At 39.9% G+C, this 17813-nt stretch overlaps 1 protein-coding gene across 8 annotated transcripts in view; it reads left to right on the top strand.

Moving 5' to 3' along the window:
* Positions 1-17813, top strand: part of LOC146515080 (transcription factor SOX-6-like) — a 100087-nt gene that overhangs the window by 12131 nt on the left and 70143 nt on the right. For 3 of the 8 annotated variants that reach the window (XM_085165462.1, XM_085165459.1, XM_085165460.1), the window contains exon 2: positions 3481-6245. The exons of 2 other annotated variants lie outside the window; for them this stretch is intronic. In XM_085165462.1, the coding sequence (XP_085021588.1) occupies positions 6241-6245 (5 nt within the window). In that variant the 5' untranslated portion in view covers positions 3481-6240. The remainder of the gene's footprint in view (positions 1-3480; positions 6246-17813) is intronic. 3 more of the 8 variants (XM_085165464.1, XM_085165465.1, XM_085165461.1) reach the window with 2 other exon arrangements.

The following is a 17813-nucleotide window of genomic DNA, read 5'->3' as shown; positions in this document are numbered from 1 at the left end:
CGTCCTCTGTCTCACTCCCACCTTTAACTTTAGCAATATTTCATGTTAACAGCGACTTGGGAGAGAAATGCGTGTTGTCACTTATGCTTCTGTAATGTTCGCCCAGGTATTCCGTGAAGGGAACACAAAGGCTTTTCACTCATGCAAACATCCCCTTCCCTTGTTGCACCTTTAAAAAAAAAAACTAGTTTGCAGTTTGGCCACCCACGTGCAAGACTTCAATCCTTTCTTCTCCTGCTGACATAATAAGGAAACATTATCCATTCCTCGACTTAACTAAGTGTTTTAGCAGTCTAAAACCAGCCGCAGAAGAGCTGCTGGATGCAAATGTCAACCTCCAAAAGTCAAAGTCCTGTGCTTTGGTCGCCCACCCATCACCATATAATTCCTATGAGGGGGAAGAATTCTAAAAGTCTTTCTATCTATCTATCTATCTATCTATCTATCTATCTATCTATCTATCTATCTATCTATCTATCTATCTATCTATCTATCTATCTATCTATCTATCTATCTATCTATATACATATATATACATATATATACATATTCACTTTATTGCTTGAATATCTAGGTGTGTATAGTTTAGCGAAAGGCAGGAATAGCAGCACATTGTTTTGCTTTAGGACTTGTTGTACAAGCTACGTTGTTTCATTTAGGATGTCACGCTTCAAGGATAGAGTAAAGACAGCAGCAGTATTCTTAAAAATTGAAATTTATAGAACAAATAATTTGTGTAAAAGTTTTTTTGTCAAACTAATATTTGTAAACTGTGATGAATGAATCATACAACCTCAGAAGCACTGTCTATATGTCTGTCACAGTTTCATAGTGCACAGATTTAAGAGTTCAGTGTTAATAGTTGCACACAGCAGGTTTCCCTTCTTACGTACCCAGAGTGAAAATACTAAAAAAATAATCTCTGAAACATTACAGGGCCTGGATGACATGGCCAGTGGCCCTCAGAGAGGCAGTGTGCGTTATAAGCTCATCTTTTATGGGTCAAGTGAACCTCATTTTGGTTTAATTGCCCATATGATTAGCTGGAACCATGCACTGTTTCCTACAGTGCAGACATGGAAGTGGCAGCACAGAGCGTCATGCAGCGCCACGCTCATTGAGAGCGCTTCCGCCTAATAGAGTTCCATTGTTCTTTCTCCAGTGTGTCCACGATTGCACAAGTGGCATTGACAGCTGCAACAAGACAACATTTGGGACTGCGCATATTTTGTTGCGTGAATGCGTGCATTCATTGTGCAGGTGCTGGCCTCGCTGTGAACATAACACAGGGTATCTTCGTGCTCACCTCTTTTTTAAAAAAAAACAGTTCCCTAATGCAATGATGTCACAGCTTTGGTTTTTGTCTTTTGTCTCAGGCCTTTTGTTTTGCTGCTTTCAGTATCTATTGCAAATATCAGACACTTTTTCACCCCTGCAGCTGGCTCAACTGTAGGGTGACATGTGCCATTTTACAGCTGTTGGACAGTGGGCCAAAAAGGTAGCTGTTGCTTCCTGCAGTTGTCAGGAGAAGCCTGGAATGGCTCTATAGCCTGGATCTCCTATGTCAGGTCCTCCCTGAGATGAGGATCAGACAAAGTGGTGAAAAGCAGCAACCGAGCATGAGTGTGCAAGCACAACGTATTAAAGGAAAAAATAAAAGCAGCCAGTGTGTGTCACCTGGTCTATAAACGTCCATTTGAGTGCTCACTGCTTGCAGCGAAGAACTGGGTAAATAATTCCTGCATTAATTTACTTCAGATGACTAGCTCTCTTTTTGTTCTTTTATATTTCAGGCTCTACAGTACACACATTTATAGCAGATCCGTTGGGTATAAGCACTGTTTACACATTGCATATGCACATGTGGACATGTGCAGAAATCCTGCAGAAAACACGCACACCAGCATAAGCGATTGGGTCCTTGCACACAGGATTTTTGCTGAGTTTGTGTATGTTTTGCGGCAGTGCTCCTCTACTGGACAGCCAGCTGTCTCTCCGATTACCCAGCATCCTCCAGGTGTCAGATCTGCCATCTGCAGATGAGTGGCAGGGTGTGTGGACGGAGGAATGACGGGGGAAAAGAGGGAGAGGGGGGGTTAAAAAGAAAGAGAGGAAACAGAATAACTGGTTCTGCAGACATCTGGAACGTGTTCAGACGGGTCAGCGAGAGCTGCCGAGTGTGAATGCTGCTCAGGGGAATCCAACTCGCAGTCACTTGATTGAGAAAGTGGCTTTTTGAGTCAATGGCTGCTCAAGGCAAAGACAGAGAGAGAGACACAAAGAGAGTTGCATCTTACAGAAATGCTTGCAGGGATGTTTCACCAAAATGTGTTTTTACCCATTATTTGTTATCGGTTTTATTATCAAAACTTCTTTGATTTTCTCCGTTCAGAATAAGATTCAGATTTAATTGTGCCCTGAGAGAAAAATGCTTCTACGAGAGAATCATTTGGCTGATTAAAGACATGAATAAAAGATCATATAAGCCCAGTGTTTGCTTTTTTCTTCGTTGTTCTCAATTAGGCTCAAATGGTAGAATCAAAGGGGTGTTTGTATGGCCCCCTTTGTAGCACTTAGATGCTGTGTTTGGGTGACTTGATGATGAGCGGCATCAGAAAAATGCTGCTTTGGTGTGTTTAATTGCTTTGTCTGTCGTTGTCTGCACAGACTCTCTCTTTAAGAGCCTCCTTATCCTGGTCAGTTCTTTCTTTCATAAATTAATGACCTTCCTCTCTTAATTATGACTGTCTCTCTCTCATCCTGGGGCTCCCTCAGAGTGATGACTCACTCCATCCTGATCATGGTACCTTCAAAGTGTTGTCGTTATTTGTTATTATCCAGGCTTGTGGTTTGCACTTGTGTGTGTGTGTGTGAGTGAGGCTATAATGAGGCTGACCCCCGGTTAGCTTCGGGAGTGAGAGTGGTTTGTTTTAGGAATGGTGAGCTGTCCACCTGATGAGAGATTTCTTTTCCGTGCTCTCGCTGGAATCAGCTTTTAAAAGAAAATATCAGATATCACTAACCACATTAAGACAGATTTCAGCCAATTTCTTCTTCTTTTTTTTCTTCAAAGCCGCGTACAAGAATCATGTTGTTTGTCATTTGCTGGGCTTTGCGTGGCTCAGTGTGCGCCGTTGTTTGTGCAGGGGAAAGTGCTGCGAAAGAAATACACTGATCCTCTGTTGGGTCTGCCGTGGACTTGATACAGGAGCTCTGTTCTGTCATGAACATCCGCTACAGAGAGCTCCCAGGTGGGGTGAGAGTGTTCACTGTGCTCCAAGAACAGATCCCAATTCAAATTTTCATAGTTTGTCAAACCATTGCTGGCGTGATGCAAAAAATGTAGCACTGAAAAATATTTCCTGATTTGCATGGCAAGGCTGTCGCCCTGGAGGGTCACATAAAATGTCAGTTTTCATCTCATCATAGATGTTATCTGACAAAATATTCCTTGTTTTTGTCTATTTTTCTCTATTCTAGGTGATGTTCATGAATTTTAAAGTGCATCCTTAAGTGTGAAGAGGGTGTTGGAGCTGAAGCCTCTTATTTCTGTAAGTTCTCCTCATCCACTGACATGACAAGTACTTTCTTGCACTGTATCACCGCCAGCTTCTTTGTGATTTTGTGCCACTGCTTGGCACCTCGGATAACAGCTTCAGTAACAAGGCAGATGATAAGCTGTTGCAGAGAAAACACTATTGTTTTGGCAGAGCAGCACAGAGCGGCTCTCGCTGGTGTTTGAACATGCCAGGTTTTGCACCAGTGGTTGTGTTACCTGAGTTGCGTGTGTGTGTGTGTGCGTGTGTGTGTGAATGCTAGCCCATGTTAACAAAACTGTATCCAGCTATTTGCTTGTCAGCCACCTCTCACTCCTCCGTTGCTACAGACAGACTGCTTTTGATTTTGTTTCACAGCAAATGCAGACCTCCACTTCTGGTAGTGTTCTGCCCTGTGTGCCCTCAATTGCCGCTTTCACTGGGGTGAAGAAAGGGGTCTTTTAAAGGCTCCCACAGGCATCACTCCAGGAACCTCTCGCTGCTGGGACCTACAGTGTGCCTTTTAATGGACTTTCTCTCTGTGAGCAATAAAGATTATATCTGGAGTCAAATAGTGCTGCAGGTAACACTAGCCTAAATTAATCGGGGGAAGTCGCTGGGGCTGATCTCAGTGGTTTCAGCAGAGACATATGAAATGTACAGATGGCAGAGGTTGAAGAAAAGAGTGATCTGACCATCTGGCTAATCCTCCTGTTTAAGAATACCTCTTAAGGCCCTGTCTAGTGCCGTTGTGTCACTGATAGGTCAGATCATCTTTTATCACAAACTAGAACTGCGGTTTGCTACCTGGGTATGGGACCAGTGCAAGAGGTCACAAGATAAATAAGCCAGGTTACGGATGGAAAGAAAGATAAAGAGAGAAGAAAGTGGTTAAGAAGATGGATGGATTGATTACTGAGTGTACTCACCCCTTCATCCCTCTGAAGTATGAGTAAAAATCAAAGAAAGCACCACTTTGGTTAAACTAAAAAGAATGATCAACTAGAGCAATTTAGGGAGCAATATTGTGGCTCTGTGGAATCCTTTCACAGATTGTTTTTTATCATAGATAAAAGCGCTGAAGTAAGGAACTGTATAAAGATTGGGAAAAAAAACCCAGGTGACTTAGGCTCGCTTATAATTCTATCAAACATCCTTAATTTCATCAGCTGATTTGCAAACTCAAAATCAAATTATTGTGTCTTTTAACATGCAATTGCTTTTCAAATCCAATAACATAATGGTAAGATGACAAGTGGACCCTCGTAACAAAATCACAGTCTTTATTGGGTACCAATCCTGTCGTGACAGCGATGATTTATGGCATCTTTGTTTCACAGGACTTTGGAAGGAAGAGGATGTTGTGTGCTTGAGTTACAAAAATTGAAGCCTTAACTTGCTATAAATATCCAGAGAGTGATCAGAAGAGCTGTTATGTGTCTGTGGCGTCACTGAGCAGTGCTCCAAATGTGAAACAGGATAATGTCGATTATCGCGTGTTCACATTTAGTGTGTGGAAAACTACATTTTTCTTCTTCCTTTTTCGGTGAATCCAAAATGTTTAAATGCTCCATGAGGAAATGAGGATCAGAGATTATATACCTATTAACTGACACACCATGTCCACGGCACGGGATTTCAAGCTGTAGGCGATATTAGTGTTGTCTTCTGAAAATCTCAATCAGAGCCGTATTGAGCAGTAAGGAAGACCACTTTATGCAGAATGATAGCCCTCTGTTCAGAGCTCTGTTGTTACACAATGCTGCTGTAATAGAAGTCATTTGCAAAGAGTTAGACAAGTTACCAGACAGCAAGCAGCTGTTGGGATGATTTGTAGTAAACAAATGAGCTAATAAGCTAATGAACCCACTGAGGCTACCTGTTTGGCCTCCCCCAGGAAAATGTCCTTATCTGCACCACGACATTTGACTTTAGCTTTGTGTGAGAACTCGGCTGCATTACTGCTAATGGGCAGCATCTAACAACATTTAGTGTTGCTTAGTTAACATTACGCAGTTAACCTCATGTTAATCTTATGTTAGCAGAACTCTGTTGTGTCCTCTCCAAGTTGAACAATTAGTTTACTGTTCTGATTTATCCACACATATGACTTTTCTGTGGTGGACAGGATACCTTAAAAGGACATTTTCAGAGATGGGAAAAGAGAAGTGAACTGCTAGAGTACATATGCGTGAGTGTTATGTATGTTGTTGTTTCCTATATGTGTTTGTGCTTGCATGTGCGTTGGTGTTTTGCACACTCATGCCTCATCAACATCCCATCAGAGGCCCATCTGGTTTTCTTTGAAGAGGCTCGTGGAGCTGCAGCAGCCCTGGCTTTAAGGCAGGGCCAAGCCAGCAGCAGTTCCTCCCCACTTACACATAAGTCCATGGTGCAAGGCCCTCTGCCAGTAACATTATAGACCGACCCTTGTGGCTACTTCCCAAACCACCCAAGCTCATACCCCACTTTCTCTCTTCTATTGCCCTTGAAATGGGGCCTGCTCTAAATATTATCTCCCCCTGTGCTTTATCCCTCCGTTTATCCCTAAGTCTGCAGAGAGAAGAAAGGAGCCGTGGGGCTTAGTCACTTTTTCCCTTCTCTTCTCCTCTCTCCAAAACCACAGGCAGCGGCAGCGGCTTCCTGGAGATGAGCGCTTTTGTCTGTTGTGTGACCGCTGTGGCTTTAGGCAGATCCTCCTCTGATGAGGTAATGCGCAAGCTGGATGATCAGGCAGAGGGAGAAAGCAGGGAGGTGTAGGAGAGGGACCTCAGTTTGGATCTATATTTTAACCTTTGATTTATCGAGCTGGTTCTTACATCCACATCCTGCTTCACATGGAAGGCTGTTGACTTTAATCCCTGGATCAGAGACACAGTTGGCAAAGTTGAACTGCAGACAACTGATGAGTGGCGAGTGTCTGTGAAAAAAGGTTTAGCACACGGGAATATTTCTTGCATTTTCTCTGCTATTGGCTCCATTAGTAATCAGTAACTCTTTATCATTTTGGGAGTTTGTTTCCGCAGTTGAAGCAAAAAATATTCATAAATATTTGTTGCTGCAAAAGTTACAAAATCATTTTGCATCGATATACAGAAACATTTCAGTATTTGCAGATATCCAGATCTTGTCTTGAACTGTTGTGAAATGAAGCAACTCTTTCATTATTCCCATTATTCACTTTGTGTTTCAGCTGCTACATAAGAATTTCTTCATAGATTAAAAAAGGTGTCAAAGGTTTTGTGTGATTTTTATGTGCAAATTTCCACTCAAAAAAAAAAGTGTTTCCAATGCGTGTTTGCCCATTTTATCTTTTTTTTTTTTGGTAACTGCTGCTACACTCAGACCTTGGGCCTCCTGTTAAGGAGTGCCGGCAAACTCACTGACATTAAGAATGATTGGTTCCATGGGTCATGGAGGTCTGAGGCCAGGGTCAGCCTCTCTGTTGTGGTTTGTGCTACAGGAGATGTCACCGGGTCCTTAGATCACAGTGATCCAGCGTATTATTCTCTCCAGACAATATGCTTCTATACCTCTTTGCATTCTTGAACATGCTGTAGCTGGAATGAGTTTTTTTTTTTCAGCTGTTTGGTTTCCTTCAACACTTCATTAAAAACAGTGGGTTTTAAATACCTTGTGTTTGAATGTTGTGTTGACTGTGTAGGTGGAAAGAAGGAAGGTCAAAAAGCAAACAGCACATCTGCAACAATGGCTCTCCTGCAGTACAAGCACTTGCTGTTAAGAGACTTGTCTTAGCTTTATATTTACCATCAAAATTTAAGCAACCCTGAATACAGTTCACCGCAGCATCACACAACAGCATAGCAGCCTCATAATTACAGTATTCTCATTAAAGTAAAATCCTGCATCTCATTTGAAAGCTGCCATCAGCTAAAATTAACTTGCCCTAATGGCTGCTGATTGCATTCCTGCAGTGGCCAACCCCCTCCTCCAAATTTAGTGATCTGATCATTTAAGTACATGCTAGCATAATTGAGGTCTCTCCCTTGATTAGATTTGCACCAGCTTTTAACAAAGCCTGCTCGAACTTAATCCAATGACCCCCATTGTAGCAGGAGAGGATGGATGACATCACTCCTGGTTAGTGTCAACATCAACCGTGCTGTCGAGCAATTAGAGGCCACCCTGATAAAGTAGCTGGACGACTACAGCTAATGATACAAATGTTCTCAAAGCTCGTGAGACAACAAGCTGAAAACTGAGCCACGTTTCATAATCCATTCATCTGACTTTATACACAGAAAGTTTTCAGAAAGGACTTTGAAATGAGAATTTAAGTTCAAGGAATCACTTTGGTTTTACAAATAACAAGCTTGTTATTCATATGATATTAGGCAAGCAGTAGTAAGACAGTGCCTTTCACTGTAATAAAAGAGTCCTTGGAGTAAATTTGAATGTTTATTTAGTACCAAACAAAGGCTTACACCGACTGGAGCTGTCAGAGTCAAGCAGTGTCAGTGGTTTAAGTAATGTCTCTGAGTTTTACCCAGCTACACAACATTCTTGTGTCGCAGGCCTGACCCACTGGGACTGAAACAAGCAGTTCAGCAGGGCATACATGCGCTGTCTTTGGCTACTTCTTCTGATGACACCTGCTTGCCCATAATCACAGTTAGAGACTAAACCTCCTGCTGACCTGTGGCTGTGTCACACGTTAAATCCTCTAATCTTCTCCTTTGTTCTCTGTCACCCTCGATTAGTTATGTAGCAAGAGTCAGCGAGAAGAAAGTATGTGCTGAGTTTCCAAGTACATGCCTGTGCTCAGATTAGTAACATTTAAATGCTGCATGCATTTATGAGTCTTAGGAGCTTAACGTTGGTGTTGAAAAACAATTTTTTTTAAACCAAAGGGGCTCAATATACACAGGTTCCATCTAACGTTGTAAACTTGATGGTGAGAAATTATGACTGGCTGATGTTACAGGGTTTTTTTTATATTTTGAAAACAACAATAATAATTAGCATTTTAATCATGAAAAAAGTTAGAAACTGACACAACCAAAATGCTACAAATGCTACATAAAATGAAAGACTTCCATGAGTGACTCCATCGCACACATTCACCTGACACAGAATCGTAGCTGATGTTTAGCTTTATTTTATCCTGCATGTCCGACTGATCTTATGATATAAGCGTCTTTTTAAGTACTGTGAGGGTTTTGAGGGAATCAAGACTTTGTTTATTGCTTCTTCCCATCTATTCTGTGTCTGTAAACCCTCTTCTATTCTTAACAATAGGATTTCACTATAAGTAGGTCTGAACAAGTTGAAGCTCACCTGTTCAAGCTGTAACTAATCATAGGACTATCTTGGCCTATAAGGTGACACGGGATGAGCAGGCATGCTGGTATGTAAGGAGGAACAAGAAATAACACAAGCGATTTTTGGATAACAGCCCAAGTTTGTGAAAGGCTGTTTTCGAAATCAAAAGTTGCTTGATTAGCAGTTTCAGGATGTTTTTGCAATGCTTTTCTGATGTACTTTGCTAAGTTTAGGCATTCAGTACAGGCAGACGAAGCATAGCAGGCCGGAACATTTAAATTGAAATAACTCAGAGTATGTACACCACCTTATCGAGGTTTGTGTTTTCAGGCAATTGACAAAAGCTGACACACAATGTGATAATTTACGGGGGTAACAATGCTGTATTATGTATACCAGAGACACTTAAGACTGAAGTAACTGGGAAATGAATGCAGGCCAAATTTATGTGCTTGTGTTTAAGAGGGCGAGCAGCTCTAGAGCATGTTTGTTAAAGCCTTTGGATAAGGCTCCAAAATGCTTGGCTCCTTTTCAAATGCCGGTTTGCTTGCTGATAATAGAGACAGATTTTGATGCTGCTGCCAGTTTGTTGTTATATAAAAAAGATACACGCTCAGATATGCAGAAAAAAAGCGTGCCACACAGGCGTCGCTGAAGAAAAATACACAAATCCAAATGATTTATCGCCTGGATGCTATTAATTTAACCTATGGAGTCTTACTCAATAATTAATGTCTATTGGCATATGACCCTATATGCCATACAGTAAACAGCATGTCTCATAACTATGTATGAGATCTTTAGTTAGCTAATATATGGCTGAAAGGCTCAGAGACAAGCCCTGGGTCTTAATAAATCAGCCATATCTAATGAACCCCCTAATTGTGATTTACAGCCTGCATGCCCAGTGCTGTGATGGAGAGTAAAACAGCTGTACAGAGAGAGAGAGACCGAGCGTACAGAGGACGAGAATCATCCAGTGGCACCAGGCAGAAAAGAAACTCTGCCGTATTAAAAACATTGCTCCCTTCCAGCAACTGTGAAATTCTTGTGCGGGTCCCGTGAGACCTTTGTCCAGATATGTTACTTAATGCGATAAAAATCAAGCAGCTGGACGAGTAACCGTCGCACTCAAGTCCAACCACGAACTGAGAGCAAACAGAGAGGGATATTTACACACTCGCATAAAGCGCTCCACCCAATCCAAGTTCTTTTTGTAAATTATTTTGATTCATTGCCCGTGGTTATTTTGCTTTCCAGTGGAAGACGTGCTATAGCTCCTTCTTCTTCTCTGTCTTACTGCTATACTTGCCTTTTCCTGTCCATTCCAAACTAACTGAAAACATCCCTCATGTTGCTTATGTGCCAGAATGTTCATATCATCCACTAGTCAGATAAACAAATGTAAGATGGATTTTATTATATTATGCACAATCGATAGACTGTCCACGGCTGACATCAGTCTTTCTGGAACGACCAACTCCACCTTAGTATTAAATATTTACCCTGTTTCAAGGACTTAAGTCATTGTGAACATCGACTGCTGTGATTGGCTAGATTAACAACCTAGTTTGAAGTTAGGCCTTGTGCACCATGAACAATGTGTATTCTCTGCATGGTAGGACAATGGATACTTTGTGTGGTTTAAAGAGGCTCTGATTATGGAGCACGCACGCACACCTCTCGACACCCAAGGCTGTGGCTGTGTATAGTTTTATATGTGTTTTTACATTCTTCATATTCCAGACAAAAAAATGCACTGTGACCTATTCTTTTTTTTACTGCCTGTTTTCTTCTAAACCAGCTACAGGGCTGTCTCTTCAGTATTTCATTGCTCTCTGCTACAGTATACAAGTGTTTATTGACTCATCCAAGGTATCAAATATTAACTATCACTTTATGCATAATTGTCATTTAAATAATCCCCCCCCCCCACACACACACAATACACACATTGAAATAAATAAATATATATATGTATCACCAATAATTTCCCTTCTTGACTTCTACAGTTACTGTTAAGTTTTGAATGCTCAATGTAACCATGAGGTTTTGCATATGTAGACAAAGTAGCCTTTCTTATGAAAAAACAGATTGCAAGCAAGTTTGAAAATAAATTTAGGAAAATTTAGTAATTAAAAAAAAATCCTTTTTTAAAATTTCCCTTTTAATTTAAAAAGTGTTAAAGTAAATAACTGAGGAAATGGTTTTTTTTGTTATTGCTGCTTTTTATTGTAAAATGAGCCACATTGTAAATTCAGTGTAAAAATGACACAATTGGACAAAGAAAAAAAAAAGGAATGAAACATTTAAAATATTCAAAAAGCAGCACTGAAAACTTCCCTGCTGGTACCTTCAGGGTTAATGTGAGGGAACACAAATGCACATAGAACAGACATCTGCAACAATGTTGCTGTAAAGGATGAGGAAGACACACAATGTGTGCTTTAATCGGAAAGATAATTTCATAATATTAACTTCACTTTTGGAAAATGTAAAGATTTTATATTCTTGGATTTGTAGTTTCGGGTACATGCATCTATAAGCATCTGATACATTAAAAATGCAATCACATTCCCACCATCTTTACTCCTTGCATGTTGCGTACATGTTAGCCACTATCAAAATGAATGGAAGCAAAGCCCCATGTTCTTAGCAAAGATGACTTGGTAGGGCCATCTGTACACATTATGCATTTAAAATGGTTAATAATTGAATAAAACTATGTTTTTATTGACTGACTGAAAGTAGCATGCGTCTGAATAATGCATTCATTTCATGCTAACAAATCGTCAAAGCTCTTTCTCAGATAGGGAACAAAGCTTATTGTCAGCGGATAGAGCGGCAACTGGGATTACAATGGGGACATGCAGTGAAACGACTTGTCAGTCCTAATCTAGGATTAGCAGGCTTTCGCGTCTCCCGGGTGCTCTAAAAGCCACCTGTTTGGACGCTCCTGCAGATGATGTGACACACTAGAGCTGCTTGTTTGATTCTAATTCTTTTGTTTGCATCAAAGTTTTAAAGGATTTTGGTTTTCCATTACAATGGCACGATCTAAGCATTTAAAGCATTGGAGGCATTTAAAAAAATACTATTGCTGAAAATCTGCTCAAACTGAATTTGTCACTAATTGAGATCGTCCGGTCCTTTTTCAGAGCACTGTATCTGGGTATTAGCGCTGATTATGTCTTTTCACCCTTGTGTTCAAAGATGCTATAAACATTTACTGTTTTTTAGGATTGTTGTGACTTTTTTTTCCTAATGAAGAGCATTTTTCAGCGTGTTTTTTCGGCACCTCATATCAGTGATGCAAAAGTGAGAATTCACTCGTTTCTGAGACCTAAATTCTTCTGGACCATTATATCCTCTTAAGTCAACAATTTATGAATTATAACTTTGAACAGGGTAAGCCAATGCAGTAAATTAGGACTGAAGAACACTGAACATGTCTGAGCGTGTCTGATGATTGTTCTCAAATTTAGCGAGACCCTCGAGTCCTAAAATTACTTATTAAAGCTTTTTTCTGCTGCTTGCCTCTGGGCTAATGTGATCACTCATGTGTGAGGGCAGCTGTTGTATCGCCACAAGCTTCTGTGATAACTTTGTACTGCCGCTGTCACCCTGAAATATACTTTTGAAACTTAATTCTCTGGAAAATGAACCCAATTTGATTAGTTAATCTCCTTGATGTATTTGATTTAGTAAATATATTTGCATTCTTCTGAGATATTTTAACCGCACCCAGTTGCATCTGTGCAGAGTGAAACACTTTAATATTGACTCAGTTCTTAAGGATGAGTTCAAGTACAGTTAATGTCTTTCTTTCTGAAAAAGAGGGACTTTGTGGTTTTGTCTTTATTCTTAAGATAATTGGATTCACCCTTCTTTACAGCTTCTCAGTGACTATATCGGAGGTCAAAGCACAGCAAGGCTTAAAACTTGTGCAACAAGCTTATTTCATCACAGTGGAGTTATGTTCATTCCCAAAGGGGTCAAAGGTTTCCGGTGCCTTCCAGAGGTCAAAGGTAATTGGTAGCTTCAATTAGTGCCATCAGCTCACGCAGATATATACTGTAGCATAATACCTCACATAAGGTGTTTGTCATATGGCAAGCTGTGTGTGCTTTAAGCTGATACAAATCAAAGGTGTAAAGAGGTCAGCAGGAAGCGAGATCATAGACGAGCACATGCTGGTGTAGACAATTAAACGAATGAGCAGAACAGAAACAAATGTGTGTTGGTTTTCAAGGGTCCTCAAGTAATTGCCATCATAATGTAAGCCTTGTTTCCACCCGACTATAAAATATTTCAGTACCTGATAGGTTTGCTCGTTTATGAATGTTCAGTTTTATTAAAAGTTACATAATACTCAGACTCATAGTTTTGATTCAGCTTTTGGATGTGGCCTTATATTTATAATGTATATGCATATGCATGCATATATTCACAAGAAATTACACCTTTGAGCATGATTAGTAATTAAAAACATACTTATTTGTATTCCTCACATGCTTCATTAAACAGTCTGTTTCTTAATCGTTTTTGCAAGCTTCCAACTTATAGAGATACCTTGTACTTCTATAATCCTTCAGTATTTGTTACTATAAATTTTTAGGTATAATTACGTCCGCTCTTTGACTTTGTCTGTTAATGCGACATAGTATGAGGCATACCTTAGAACAGAAAATATTCACACTAACCAGGGCTTCTAACTGCTGTGAGCGAGGGGCTGCAGACAAACAGTCCCTTTGAGCCACTGAGTGTTGACTTTGGTTTTCAATGGTCTCTTCATTGGTTTACGCTGTATCGTTGCCATGAAGTAGATAAATGTATATGTGTACTGTATTTGTGTTACCTAGGGGTGTGTTCACATGCCAGGAAAAATAAAAAGCACAAGGGAGAGTGTTGGTCACTAAGGCCACTTCTGGATTTCTGGGGGTCTGCGGTTTTAGTCCGGCATCATCGAGGTACAGAAGCCGAACACACAGGCCCAGAGCATAATAAAGTGTGTTTACGCCCACTTGACAAACGATGCATTCATAATTTGGTAACCGTTCCACTGTTGGCTTTGATTAAGATTTTTACATCAGCAGGACTAATGGAGACATCAAACCCTGTGTTTGCTCCAGGTGTCCGTATGATGACAGATGAAATCCTTAAACTGCATTTTTTTCATGCTGGGGAGTATAAAAATATTTTCTTTCCACATTCTCATAAAGTAGGAAGGATTTCTTGTTTTGTTTTTTTGTTTTGTAAATTGATAACATTACATTACATTACATGGTTAAAATTTTATATCATTAACACGATTTTAAAATATATTGTATATAAACATATTGCACCTGATATGGCATGTTAATGCTAATTAAATGATAGAAATCCACCAAATCTTCTTTTTCTGTCTTTGTTTTTGTTTTATTAATTGTCAGTGGCTCATCTGACAGACTGAACATTTTATAGTTCTGATCTCACTGTGTGGCACCAGTTTAACATCGCCACCATATTACTGAAGGTAAAAACTACAAACGACACCTTATAACCAATCAGCAGTTAATAAGGCCGTCTCTCATGTAGAGAAATATGTTTGTTTGATCTATTTCCAGACGTGATAGAAATAAAATGTTTTCTATGTAAGTTAGTTGGGCAGCATTATCCTCTGTGCCTGTGTGGGTTTTCCCTGTGTTCTTTGTGTTCATTTGTGAAAGTGTGGAAATTCTGTGTTGGCACTGTTAAAAAAACATTTACATTGCCTCCAAACTATTGCATATCTGGTATGTAAACTGTATACCAACATCTTAGCCACTTGTGTTACACCAAGTTGTTAAACCAATTATATGAAAAAACAGGCAACATGTTGTGTCTGTTGCAGACAAAAATTGACGTCATCTGCCCTCACAGAGGCAAATGGCATTGTTTAAATAAAGTTAGAAATTTAAAAAAGCTTTCTTTCAACTATTAGATTATATTCTTACAGTTTAGAATCACACCAGTTTGTTAAATAAGAGCTAAACTTGTACTTTGTACCTTGCCTAAATGCTTCTTCTACCCTTCCCCTCTGAGTGCCTTGTGGTTGTAAATATTTTCTGACGTGGTAAATACACAGAGCCGCTCAGTGTAACATACTCGCACAATAAGTTCTATTTACCTGAGATTTGTGGAAGGATTTGGCTGTGATGGCTGATTGATGCAGACACTGCTGGGACCCAACAGTCATGCACAGCATCCGCCCACTGTATACCTTCTTTCATTGTTTCACCTAAGTCATGAAAAGGTCAGAGAATACCTGCCTTTGCGTGTGATACGAAACTACAGCAGTGAAATAGAACAGCTACTTGTTGGCTGCACAGCTACAGAGCTGCCTCTGTAAGTGAAATCCAATGAGCTGGAGTTTCAGAAAAAAAAACTGCTTTTCTTGCTATTAAGCCAGTGATGAAATTGGCTGGTTTGGGGGGGGTAACTGCTGCTGCTATTGAACTTTTCTATTTTGGGCAAAAGACCCATGATGAGAAATCTCTGGGAGAAAACAGGGCAGCATGTGTGTGTTCACATTCCACATGTCTGACCTATGACAGTGCCCTCTGTTTGCAGCGCTCTGCGATGATCTAATGAGAGTCCAGACAGACATAAGATTTAAGAGTTGGGGGAGCTGCTCTCATCAAGTCCAGTTCTCCCTCTTTTTCTTTATTTATCCATTGAAAGAAACTACATCACCCATTCACACCTGTGAATTCTCAATGAACTTCATTGATGATCATTAAACAATTCCTTACGTTTTCAACAAAGCGAACGAACAAAATCAAGTATGTTTGGATATTGTTTGTTGTTCATGAATTTTAAGAAATATTTCTGGTTCATATCAGCTCATTTTATATTACATCTAATTTTAATTTCATTATGAGAATGTTCTATTGGAAAGCCAATGCAGAATTTCATGTTGACGTATGCCAGATCAAAGAAACTGGAACTTAAGAAAACATCGGAAAATAGGAAAAAACGCTGCACAAGTGCACAAAAACCTCACGAAATACGACCCAAGTGTTTCTGGAGAGACAAAAATGTGACGAAAAAGTTGCAGAAATGACAAACTAACAGTAAACGGCTGATAAAAAACATGTATCTACAGTCTTATACGAAACACATATTACTGATATGCTTTAGTTTCTGTCCCATTAACGTCTCCTCCAAAACACTTCTGGTGTGTTTTGTGAAGCTTTGTTGTGTTCTTGTATTTATTGTTGTAAACACCAGTCATAATGTACAACTTTTGAGAAACTTGAAATGCATCGCTTCTACAGTTTTCCATGCGTAATGGAGAACTTTTAATGACAGTGAAGTGTGGTTTAATGCTCCAATAAAATGCTAAACATCATGGCTAAACTAGCCCACTGCTCTGCTTATAGCATCAAGCACTTTTTTCTGCAAACGTCTCCCTGCGTTACTTTGTTGAGTTTAAAAGTGTCATATAATGTGTAGACATGATGGAGAAAACCTGCAAAATGGTATTGTGAGAATGCCATTGATAATGTCATCTTTCTTGCAGAGAAAGACTCGGAGAAGGGCCACAGTGTTCCATTTAAAATCTTCGGTTTGGTCTCTTTCACCTTATTTTCTTGTTGGGCCTATCCAAAAGACAAACAATTCCAAGAAAGTCCTTATTTTCTTTCTCCTGATTTTTTTTCCCCTTTCTTCTTATTCTCTGTCTCTTTGGTATTTCCCACTTCCTTAGTTCTGTAAAGCTGGGACGGCTGGAGATTTTACACCCAATTGGTTGAATTGGGGGCCTTTGTCGGAGCCCTTCTCCAGCTCCACAAGTGGCAGAAGGGACCTGGGTTCTGAATGGCGCTTTGTGTACTGTTTTTCTAAGAGGGGGCCCTCTCTCTCCCGCTCTCATCTGTCACAGGTCCCTCTCCGTCCATGCTCCACAATGCCTGATTGTTTCTGCCAAGTCGCCAGGTTCCAGGCCAGATCTGAACAACGCTTTCTTGCCAAATACCGACCCTGGTTTTCGTTTTTCTTCCACACACAAAGGGATTCTAAGTTACTGTCCACGTTTTGGAAGGAGACTTAGATAGCTGTCCACCACCAGCACTTTATTTGCTGAGTGCATTTGAGAGCTAAAGGTTGTAAAAATTTCCACCGACAGCAAAGGAAAGAAAGGACCATAAACCAAAAAGGAAAAATTGCTGGGCATACATTTATTGTGATTATTAAAGACAGTAGGTGAAAAATGTGCATATTACATAGATTTAATAATGATGCTATTAACAGCTTGTTGGATTCCTGGAGTCACATTAAAAAACAAAAACAACAACCAAAGCAAACAAGGAAAACAAAGCAGAAAAACTATAAATGCACGCTGATGAACAATTAAGACTTCTCATTCAACAGTGCATGCTCTGTTCAGTTATCAAACAGGCAATCTAACCAGTATCACTTTCCAAGAAACATCTTAGGCAGGAGAACCGTTTCCAGGGGAAAGTCTTGATGTTTTTCTAGATATCTGACAATACGAAAAGGCTTTGGGAGAGCCTCGGAGTGATGCCTGTGAAAATGAATTTGTTTTTCAGGTACTGGTGTAACATTACCATCACATTAGTGTTTCCTGAGAGGGCCTCGGCATAGGAAGACTTTCTTTTTTGTCCGTCTCACTGGGGGAAGGTTGTTTCTTTTCAGCCATAATAACTCAGTTTCTGCCTACATGTCAGGCGACATTTTGTTAATGAGTTGTGTCGAGACCAAAAAAAAAAGAAGAAGCTTCTTCTTTAAATTAGGACACATAAATGTGCAGTTTCATATTTTTTGAGAATCTCAGACGACTATGACCACACAGCTCAAAGACAACAAGGATTAGTTATTAGTTATAGAGCATAATTGATTTTTAACATATACTATCATGTCCAGCGGTCTAACATGCCTAAAAAATACACCTAACTCACTAAGTCTCTTATAGTCTTTAGAAAACAGTGACACAAAGAAAAATGATCACGTTTT

Source organism: Neolamprologus multifasciatus, chromosome 7 (genome assembly GCF_963576455.1).
Source record: "Neolamprologus multifasciatus chromosome 7, fNeoMul1.2, whole genome shotgun sequence".
In the NCBI taxonomy this organism is placed as follows: domain Eukaryota; kingdom Metazoa; phylum Chordata; class Actinopteri; order Cichliformes; family Cichlidae; genus Neolamprologus; species Neolamprologus multifasciatus.
Note: the sequence above shows the minus strand (reverse complement) of the source record. Positions and strands in the feature narration are given on the sequence as shown.